The sequence below is a fragment of the Pyxicephalus adspersus genome, chromosome 2 (genome assembly GCF_032062135.1).
Source record: "Pyxicephalus adspersus chromosome 2, UCB_Pads_2.0, whole genome shotgun sequence".
Classification (NCBI taxonomy): domain Eukaryota; kingdom Metazoa; phylum Chordata; class Amphibia; order Anura; family Pyxicephalidae; genus Pyxicephalus; species Pyxicephalus adspersus.
Genome location: NC_092859.1, coordinates 23,762,931 through 23,773,988, shown reverse-complemented (window position 1 = coordinate 23,773,988; position 11,058 = coordinate 23,762,931). Strand labels below are relative to the sequence as shown.

General features: G+C 41.6%; 2 protein-coding genes across 2 annotated transcripts in view; one reads left to right on the top strand and one right to left on the bottom strand.

Annotated features, from left to right (window-relative positions):
* Window positions 1-1,890: 1,890 nt before the first annotated feature.
* CREBL2 (cAMP responsive element binding protein like 2) lies at window positions 1,891-7,617 on the bottom strand. The gene is made up of 4 exons (XM_072399979.1): window positions 6,916-7,617; window positions 4,906-5,103; window positions 4,375-4,522; window positions 1,891-3,288 (listed from the first exon to the last, which is right to left on the bottom strand). Exons 1-3 carry the CDS (start codon window positions 6,928-6,930, stop codon window positions 4,379-4,381), a joined length of 357 nt encoding a protein of 118 aa, XP_072256080.1. The 5' UTR covers window positions 6,931-7,617; the 3' UTR covers window positions 1,891-3,288; window positions 4,375-4,378.
* A 2,979-nt stretch (window positions 7,618-10,596) lies between these two features.
* Window positions 10,597-11,058, top strand: part of DUSP16 (dual specificity phosphatase 16) — a 22,178-nt gene continuing 21,716 nt past the window's right edge. The window contains exon 1 of the mRNA XM_072399978.1: window positions 10,597-10,745. The gene's annotated coding sequence lies outside the window, so the exon portion shown is untranslated. The remainder of the gene's footprint in view (window positions 10,746-11,058) is intronic.

Genomic DNA, 11,058 nt, shown 5'->3' with positions numbered 1-11,058 from the left:
ATTGAGACCATGGAACCATAGAGGAAAAGCAATAAGACCATGGAACCAAGGAGGAGAAGTATTGACACCATGGAACCAAAGAGGAGAAGTATTGAGACCATGGAACCAAAGAGGAGAAGTATTGAGACCATGGAACCAAAGAGCAAAGGCAATGAAACCATGGAACCAAAGAGGAAAAGTAATGAGAACATGGATCCAAAAAAGAAAAGTTTTGAGACCATGGATCTGTGGCACTGTGAAGTTAACACTTGGGATTGGTGAATACAACAATGTGGTAATCGGCTGAAACCTAATTACCATTATACATGTTGACAATTGATGGTCCATCTGGGTCATCTATGGCTACATGAATTAATATTACACCAGAATATAAATAGTAATTCTGAATGGAGATTTGTACTTATCAATGAACACACAGAACACATTGCTTTGCCAGATGTTTCACCTTTTTTACACCTCAACATTGTTATTTAGATTTTCTCCAACAATGCAAGAAAGTTCCAATGAATAAAGACCAATAATTGGGTGCATGGGATACAGGCCACAATCCTGCCATAACTCCCCAGGTCATTTCATTCAAATCAGACAATGTGTGTGCTGGCAGGTGCAGTCTGCTGCTGCATTTTTCGTAAAGATTGAAGGTGTGATATCTCTACACCAAATTACATTGTCTTTTTCCCCCAACCAGATTCCTCTTGTCATTCTTCGTAATGTACATAAAATATCCAATAGGAAGATTTAGAGCCTATTGTAATGACTACAGCTGTAAGAGCAGAAAAGTCCCAAAATGATATATAAAACTTAAGAGGTGATTTAAAGAGACCCTGTCACCGTACCTATTCAAGCCAAACTGACAAAGTATATTTAAAGCCCACAGCTGACCACCCTATACGCACCTGTCTGTAGCTCTTGCTCATGGCTGCCACTGCAACATACTGCATGCCAGTATAAAGGGTTGTGTGACCTTCCCTTATAACACAGTGCCCAAACCTAGACACCAATAGCACATAAACAGAAGGTGACATTACTTAACCTTCTAAGCTCCAATACTAGCTAATGCTGGTTAATTTTGCACTGGCAAGTACACTGGGTTCAAAAGTATTCAGTATTCACTTATTTCACAGTATTTTCGCCGAAATGACAGAATGCAGAATTTTAGACAATTTTGTAAATTTCCTAACAAGAAAAAACTGAAATCACATTTTTTTTTTAAGTTTTCAGACCCTTTACATAGTTAAAGCACCTTTGGCAGCAATTACTGCCTTGAGTCTTTTTGGGTACAATGCAACAAACTTTGCACACCTGCATTGGGTGGAAGAATGGTTGGAAGGTTTGGCAAAGTTTGATGTACTGAGCACTGAGGAACAGGTTTTCATTGAAGATATCTCTGTTTATTGCTTCATTCAGCTTTCCCTCAACCCTGAGCAGTCTCCCAGTCCCGCTGCTGAAAAACACACCCACAACATAATGCTACCACCACCATGCTTCACTGTTGGGATGGTACTAGTCAGATGATGAGCTGTGTTCTCACTTTATCATTATGGGGTACCAGAGTTTAGAATAATGACAAAGAAAACTATCAAATTTTAGCATCAGCCTGCAACATAAAAAAATTGAAAAAAGTAAAAGGGGTCTGAATACATTCTGAAGCCACAGTACTAAGGGAGGAGAGATGGGAAGCAAAATAATGATGCTTATTAAGCTGTTAAAGTGGGCTTTGAACAAACCCTGCTACTTTTCCCAAAATGGGCAAGATGATTGGATCTCTTTAGTTGTCAATGCTCACCCAAACCTGAGATACAAGTTATATGTAGGCATTTGCTGCTTAAGTCTTTCATATTGTATGTTTAGGAGGCCCTGTCAAAAAAATCAATATAAAAGCACAGAAAATCACGTATTTTAAAGGTTTTATTCTTACCATAAATTACATTTTTATTCACCTGCAATGTGCCTAAAATTGCTTGAATATTTGACTACTTCAGAAGAGTCAATTCTTTAGTACAGCCCCCTCACTCTCGCACATGATAGTTCTCTCCTCTTCTTGTAGTGTCTGATTACTGTCCTCCAATAGTACCCTCCATACATAACCTTTACATGGTATCTGGAGGAGGCATGAAGGGGAAAAATATAAAGTATCACATGAGTGACAGCTCTCATCTGCAATGACTGCTCCTATTACCTCCATGATGGCAGTGCCCAGCATCACTCTCAGGGCTTTACAGGGATTACAGATAAGAGACCTTTACAGGTAAATACCATGTTTTATTATGTTACATGCACAAATAATCTTATAGGAATCTTTAAATGGTCTTTGCAAAATAAAACCACTTGCGTCCTAAATCTAAAGTGCTAACGAAGGTATCTAAAACTTATTGTTTCAGATTTTGAAGATCCACAAGCCTCAAAGTTCCATTCAAGTCATAAAGAATGCAGAGTCATTCCTTGACACTTTGAGGAGATAAGCATCCAACTTACACCTCTGGCTGGGGTGTTTCCCTAATGTTTGAATAAATTAATGATTAAAAATCTCAAAGATGAATATTTGATGGTTATTATGGTTATTATTTTCTAATCATTGACAACACAGAATTATAGCTAATCTCTGGGCTTCCTCTACCCGGCACCCTCAAATGATCATAGACATTAAAAAAAGACAAAACCTAAATGAACAATCACTTAAGAGATGAAGTTTGAAAAACAGTGTACAAACTCTAACTATGCTCCTGCTCAGGGAGGACAGCACCCCTATAGAGCTACAATTTATAGACAATACATGGAAAATAAGGTCACTTTTCCTGAGTTAGAAACATGTTTCCCCTTGTGAAGTTTTTCTCCTAAACACCTCTGATCACCGCCGCTGTCGTACATCAGAGGAACTGGAGCCATATAGGGGCTATGGGGGCAAGGATGCAATCTGAGCAGCAATCATATGCCCACCAAAACAGCTAAGGTCCAAATGTAACTGTACGGTTTACTGGTGCTGCAATGAAGAAATGATTTGGTCACTCCACTTCCAACAGCTCTGAGCAGTACGATTGAGGTGCAGTGGATGAAACAAGCGCTACATCTCTAAACGCAGATGACCGTGCAACAGATGGCGCCATCTTGTCTTAGCTGCACACAGGATGGTGACAGTCACAAACACAGAAATATTGTGGGTATTATTTCCCATGTGAGGTCAGGACTCATGTTGAAAATCCCAGGTAAGGGCGGAGTTGTCCTTACTCTTCTTTCCTTTGCATCATGTAGCAGTTGGCATGTTCAGCCTTAATTATTTCTGGGATAAACCTATAAAAAAGCGTGAATACTGAAATTCCGGAAGCACTCCAAAAAGGCTTATATTTATGTTATTATAGAAAACAGTATATAAATAAAAAATAGCATGTGACTGTGCTGGGGAAAGCGACCGATGTGAACAGGTAAATGTTCTATGTACAGCACTGCAGATTATGTGAGAGCTAAATAAATGTATGATAATAATTGTGTGTGACTGTGAGAAGACATTAGAATATATATTCTTCTCGTGTGACTGGCTTTGTTTTCTCTGTACAGCACTGCAAATTATGTGGGAGCTAGATAAGTGTATATTAATACATATAATAAGTGTGTGTGACTGTGAGAGGACATTAGAGTTTATATTCTTCTGGAACAGAGACTGATGTGACTGACTGTATGATCTCTGTACAGCACTGCAGATTATGTGAGAGCTATATAAATGTATAATAATAATTGTGTGTTACTGCGAGAAGACATTAGAGTTTATATTCTTCTCAGGTGACCGACTGTGTGTTCTCTGTAAAGCACTGCAGATTATGTGGGAGCTATAGACATTTAAAATATAAAGTGTGTGTGACTGTGAGAAGACATTAGAGTTTTTATTCTTCTGGAGCAGGGACCGATGTGACTAACAGTGTTCTGTTACTGTGAGAAGACATTAGAATGTATATTCTTCTCATGTGACGGACTTTGTGTTTTCTGTACAGCACTGCAGATTATGTAGGAGCTATATAGATTTATAATAATATTCATAGGTGACTGAGAAGACATTAGAATGTATATTCTTCTCATGTGACTGACTTTGTGTTTTCTGTACAGCACTGCAGATTATGTGGGGGCTAAATAAATATATAATAATAATTGTGGGTGACTCGGAGGACTGAGTTTTTTATTCTTCTGGAGCAAAGACTGATGTGACTGACTGTGTACAGCACTGCAGAATATAAATGTATACGGGGCTGTATTAAATGTATAATAATGGTGTGTTACTATAATGGTATTCTAGCGCTCATGCCTACTCCATGCTATTGCTGCTACTCATGTATCCCCCCCCCACCCCCCAGGTGGAAATCTTTCACCCTCAACCTGGATACACACAGGGTCATTTCTCTGCAGATTCTGCCTTGACGGCTCTGTGCTGCTTGCTGGAGTTTGGTGCCGGTTTGTTAAGGTCCTCCCCACTCAGTAGTGCTCGGATCTCAGATGGGATTTTACCTTGATCCATCGCTGTACACCACTGCTTATACTAAAAAACAAAAGAGGTGCAACAAAAACAGTCAGGTAACTTATAAATGTCATTTGTAATTCCCACCATCTGTATTTTATATCTTTTTTGATTCCAAGAATTGTATCCCAAGAGCCCATTTTTAAGTGTAGTACATGTTTATTCCCACCTTTAAGACAGAAAATGATATGACATAAGTCTATCCAGACCCAACAACTACAGGGGAACCACACCTTATGGTGGTAGTGGGGTGGAAACACAAACTACTTTCAGGGAACAATCACCCTTGGAGTTGGAGGTGCAGAAACAGACATTGTATTCATTTGGTCCTATAGCCAAAAGCTCTGGCACCTCCTCTGTTTTTTGTTCAATTGGTGCCAATATTATGTTGAGATTATTCTTACCATTTCTAGCTCCTCCCTTAGCGCACATATAGCTCGTTCTCTGCTGGATACAAGCTCCTCAAGGTATTGGTAGCGCAGCTTTTTCCTAGCCCTGCACTCCCGTGCGCTTTGCCGGCTTCGTTCAAGTTTAGCCTTCAAGTCAATCTTTGCTGGTTTCCTCCCTCTTTTGCCTGGTTTCTTCACTTTGCCACCAGATAACTGCCGGAAATAAGATTTATGATTTTAGTAACAGCAGCATAACATTGCAAAAGAACAGGTTTTTTTTTTTACATTCCCAGCAGCAAACACTCGCCTTCCCTTTACAGTATTTTGGGGTATAAAGAAGCATGTGACAGCACTGGACCAATCTCCAGGTGATCACGAGGCGAGTTTATTGCTTTGTAAAAGCTCCTAATGGAGCAGCATGACGAGGACACATAATAGACCTGATTTATTAAAGCAAAATTAAAAAAATATTACACTTACCTTTAAGTCCGCAGATCCCCTAAATTGGGTCCTGCACCACCCTGGAACTCTCCTTTGTCCCTGCACAGAGGAAGTGCCGGCCGCCATCACATCCGGGGGGGGAATAGCAATCTCACTGCGCATGCATGAGATCGGCATCTTTCCCCTCAGTGTAGTAAAATGCCCCTTCTGCACATACCTGACATCGGGCATGCGCAGAAGGAGCAGCCAGGAGCTTCCCAGGATGCATGGCGTAGGTATCCGGAGGTTTCTGCGCTCCCACTCTTGATTGCAGTGGTAAAATTTTAGCTCAGGTCCGCTTTAAAGTGGAGAAGAAAAAAAACAAATCTATCATGAATGAAACTGGGTGTTCCAGCAAACCTGAAATGGATCTGGTTCAGGACTGAAAACATTTGCTAACTAATAAATGATTTTTTGGAAATCCACTGTAGGTTTTCTGGATCACCCATGATAGTCTTATCTTCTACAATCTTGGGGAACTTTGCTAAATCACACCCAATGGCTGTAACAGGTTTGATCATTTTGGTGAAAGAAATTTTACACTTGGGGGTTCTTGAAGGATATAAGAATCCGCAAATGATTTGATTTGCCAACAATAAACTGATGGATTCTGTATGCACAAATCCTTAAAATCTCTATAGAACAAAAGATGTTTATAGTATTATTCTACCTTTCCTGTTGATTAAACAAATGAAATGGATAATGTGTTCAATGGAGCAACCAGGTAATGCACAATGTAGTTTGGTAACTCTTGGCCAGTGCACCCTTCACCTTACACAAGTAAAGTGATTGGTTTGAATTGATTTACTCTTACATAGTAGGTCATGTTGAAAAAAGTCCATCAAGTTCAACCACTAGGGAAATAAACATATCCCAGATATAAAACCATATAAGACATAGTTGGTCCAGAGGAAGACAAAAAAATACCTGATACAATTTAGCTCCAACAGGTTAAAATCCTTCCTGATTCCTTGAGGCAATCGGATGTTCCCTGGATCAACAGTCACTGTTATTTGTACTTTAAAGCCTTAATACCCAGTTATATTCTGTGCTTCTAGAAATCATCCAGCTTTTTCTTAAAGCAATCTATAGTAGTTGCTGAAACTATTTCCTGAGGGAGCCGATTCCACATTTACAGTGAAGAATCCCTTCCTTATCCGGAGCTTAAACTTCTTTTCTTCCAGATGCAAAGCGTGCCCTCTTGTTCTTTGTAATGATCTCAAAGTGAATATTTGGGAAGAGAGTTCTCTATATGGACCAATTATATATTTCTAAAGATAACAACAGTTTGCACACAAAACTTTATTGGTGCTTGTTTACCTATACCCACAAGAGATTATATTCTATTCTATACTTTCCACTTTCTGGAAACTAAATCCGGACTCTATTACAGCCAATAAGAAGACATTCAGTATTCATTCTACAAAACAATTTTTTAGTGTAAATTGTTGTAATAACCTCTGAAAGATATAATTATTTGAATAAAATTACAGTTACATCGGACAATCAGATTGGTGTGTTATGCCGGACATAACGAGGTCTCACCTTATTGTCCTCCATTATTCTGACACAAAAATGATCTGCAGATTGGATGAGCCGGGCCCCTGGAAGAATCAGAGAATTCACAATCAGATAAATAAAGTCAATGAACCCCGGACGTAAAATATTGGGCTCCCGACAATTCTAAGGTGGCTGCTGAAACTTTGAGATGAGAAATCCGTCTCCCAGAATCTGTATTGGCTTCTGAGACAAACGTCCTGGATCTGATGACTGGCTCCAGGTAACTCTGTGGGCCCTGTAGATCACGTGAAGGGCCCGTGAAGCTGATGATTTCTCTTTAGTTCTATTGGTAGATCCTTAGGAATGGTAAAGATCCCTTAGATCTGATGACTTGTTCCTGACACCAATAGCAAGCCTTTAGATCAGACAAGGGGCCCTTCAATTTGATGACTTGCTTCTGGCCCCTCTGGACCCCTTTGATCTGATCTTTGACGTCTGGCCCCTGTTAGCTTCACTTGGCCCCTGATTCAGAGGAGAGGCCTCAGTATGCAACGACTGGCTCCTCTCTCTGACTGTCCCCCTCCAATTCACCTAAAGCACAGGTTCCTAAAACCTCACATAGGATTGTGTTCATGAGTTTGGGCCCCTGGCTGAGATGCAGGGCCCCTTCTTCGATTAGGCAGCTTCAGAGAGGCCCAGTAGGGAAGAGCTGACTTTGTTTACAATCTCTCAGCTGACTCCTTTAAAGGATCATCACACGGGAAGTGATCCGGGGCATGATGGGAGATGTAGTTTTCATTTACCACTATAGCATAGACTGACAAAGCTTATTCAACCACAACTCCCAGAAACCACTGCGCCGATTTATTTGCGTAATCATACTCAAAGTGTGGGCTGCTGGGTAAACCTGTCTTGACAGGTTTCAGGGGGCGTGCCTCAACTTTTTAGAAACAAACTCCGCGTATCCTTGCATCATATTTCGTCTTAAATTGTGTCCGCAAAACAGGGCCTGGGGATCTACATAGCGGCCATATTGTTGGTGACTGGCAGTCATAGAAGCACAGCAGTAGACTATACAAACATGGCGTCGGCAGACGGAGACAAGTATAAAATAAACATCGAACTTCTGCGATATAGAGCTGAAGCGGCGGTCACATGGGATACAATGTACCACAAAAGTGAGTCAGGGGACTGCACCTGTATGCCTGATAGTTAGGATTAAAGTGAGGATGTCATTATTTAACATTGACATCTATTAACAATGGATAAGGCAGCAATAGATTTTTGTGTGATATGTTTCATTAAAAGTCTTTTCTTTCAGAGTAATTATTATTAAACAGGATTAATATAGCGCTAACATATTACGCAGCGCCAATAAGGGTAACTTGTTGATAATACCAACAACAAGCTCATAATACATCCACAGAATACCACTGGCCACGGCCAGGATGGAAATGACCACAACAAAGATGGAGGAGGCCACAGCCAGGATGGAAATGACCAGAACAAAGATGGAGGAGGCCACAGCCAGGATAGAAATGACCACAACAAAGATGGAGGAGGCCACAGCCAGGATGGACCACAACAAAGATGGAGGAGGCCACAGCCAGGATGGAAACGACCACAACAAAGATGGAGAAGGCCACAGCCAGGATGAAAATGACAACAACAGTGGTGGAGGAGGGCACAGCCAGGATGGAAAGACCATAATAAAGATAGAGGAGACCACAGCCGGGATTGAAAATTACCACAACAAAGAGGAGGCCACAGCTAGGAATCAAAATTACCATAATAAAGATGAAGGAGGCCACAGCCAGGATGGAAAGACCATAATAAAGATAGAGGAGGCCACAGCCGGGATTGGAAATTACCACAACAAAGATAAAGGAGGCCACAGCTAGGAATCGAAATGACCACAACAAAGATGGAGGAGGCCACAGCCGGATGGAAAGACCATAATAAAGATGCAGGAGGTCACAGCCAGGATGGAAAGACCACAACAAAGATAGAGGAGGCCACAGCCAGGATGGAAGAGGCCACATCAAGGAATATGGGGTTCCAATCAGAATAGAGGAGATTACAGCCAGTATGGAGGGGTCACAGAGAAATAGGGTAGTGGCAGTGTGAATGCCTATTTTATTATTATTAATAAATAGCATTTATATAGCTCCAACATATTGCACAGCGCTGTACATTAAACATAGGTTGCAAATGACAGACGAATACAGACAGTGACACAGGAGGAGGAGAGGACCCTGCCCCCAAGTGCTTACAATCTAGGATGTGTGGGAAGTATGTAGTGGTGGGAAGTAGTGACTGATGGGGAGGCAAGTTTGAATAAATGGGTTTTAAGTTCTCTTTTAAATGAGCAGAAAGTAGGGGCAAGACAAATAGGATGAGGAAGACTATTCCAGAGAGTTGGGGCAGCTCTAGAAAAGTCTTGGAGCCGTGCGTGTGATGAGGCTATGAGTGAGGAAGTCATTAGTAGGTCATTGGAGAGAGCGGCTGGGGAAGTATTTTTTTATCAGGTCAGAGAGGTAAGTGGAATAAGAACTGTGTAGAGATTTGAAGGCAAAGCACAGGAGCTTGAATTTGATTCTAAGGTGAAATGGAAGCCAATGGAAAAACTACAAAGAGATGCAGTAGAAGAGGAGCGGTGGGAAGGATGGATGAGTCTGGCTGCAGCCATAACCAGAAGTACTCACCCCCAACACCTCAATTTTCACTTTACATACTTACTGGTGGTAGGTACCCAGCACTGGGGAAAAAGCAGTAGTATGAGGTGGCTCAATCTGCTTCTTTATGGACATATTACCATCACAGCCTGAATTAAGAACTAGGAGCGGTTTTTCATGCCCGTCAAATTACCGGTATACTGTTGTCATCACTGATACCCCAGCCTAGGCAGACCAAATCACATGATCACTGGCTACCAATCATTGCTGCAGAGAGCTACAATCCAATCCAACATGGCTACTCCTAGACAGAGCTCCCTGTACATGGATCACATAGTACAGTATCACATATAGGATCATGTACATTACCAAGGATTCATCACATGTGAAAATATTACCAATAATTAGTGACACATAGCTCTGCTCACTACAAAAGAACACAAATGCATTGATGATAAAAAAAAAAAACTGGCACAGACTGGAATAAATAGATCTGCTTTATAAAAACACATTTTTTAAATGATCTACCCCCAACAATGTAACCCACAGATCATTTTTATTATCACTTAGCATGGAGGAGGAAAGAGTTCAGGCCTTGTGGTGCTGGGACTCTGGATTAACCTTTCCCCCAGGAAATGTCAGCATGGAGTTTGTATAATTCCCTGACATTGTTGTCACTGGCTCAGAGTTCTCTGTACAGCGCTATGAAATATGTCAGAGCTATAAAAAATATACAATGTGTAACAATGGAAGGACATTAGAGTGCAAGCTCCTCTCATACACAGACTGATTTGAATAGGTCTGTACAACATTACAGTATTTGTTTAAGCTATATTAATGTATTGTAATAATAATAATAATAACAGTTTGTGACCTTGGAGTGACATTAGAGTGTAAGCTCCTCTGGTACTTGCTTTCAGTTTTGTTTGTACAGCACGATGGTATGTACCAGCGTTATAAAAGATCAGATGTAGTTGATTGGTCGGTTGTCAGTGACGCCTACTCCTACAATCGGGACTCCCTTGCGTGACATTTTCACCCCGCCTCCTTTCAATGACGCACATTGTGTGCCCCGCCCACCGCCCGCCCCCTCAGCGGATTGGCTGGCGGTGACGTCATGCGGCTCTTCTTCCCGGTGAGGTCATCGCAGCCGCCCGGAGAACGGTGACCCGACTGCGAGGCCTGAACACCCGAGAGCGGGTGAGTACCAAAAGTGACGTCATTGGGGTGCATCGAAGGACCAGAAGGGGCAACTGTCACCCTGACCCACCCCTCCCCCCTATTGACCCCCACCTGTCATTATCTGGGCGCCCCCAGTTCTAAAGTTCCCCGCTTCTCTCTCTGCTAAAATACCCCCCATCTCTCCTCTTCCTACATCCCCGAGCCTTAGTGATCATCAAAACCCCATTAAATAAACTTTATCCAAAACTTTATAACACTCCCACCAACCATCTACTATTTACCCCCACTATCTGCCCTCCTACCCCTCCTATTCTTCCCCCACTATCTGCCC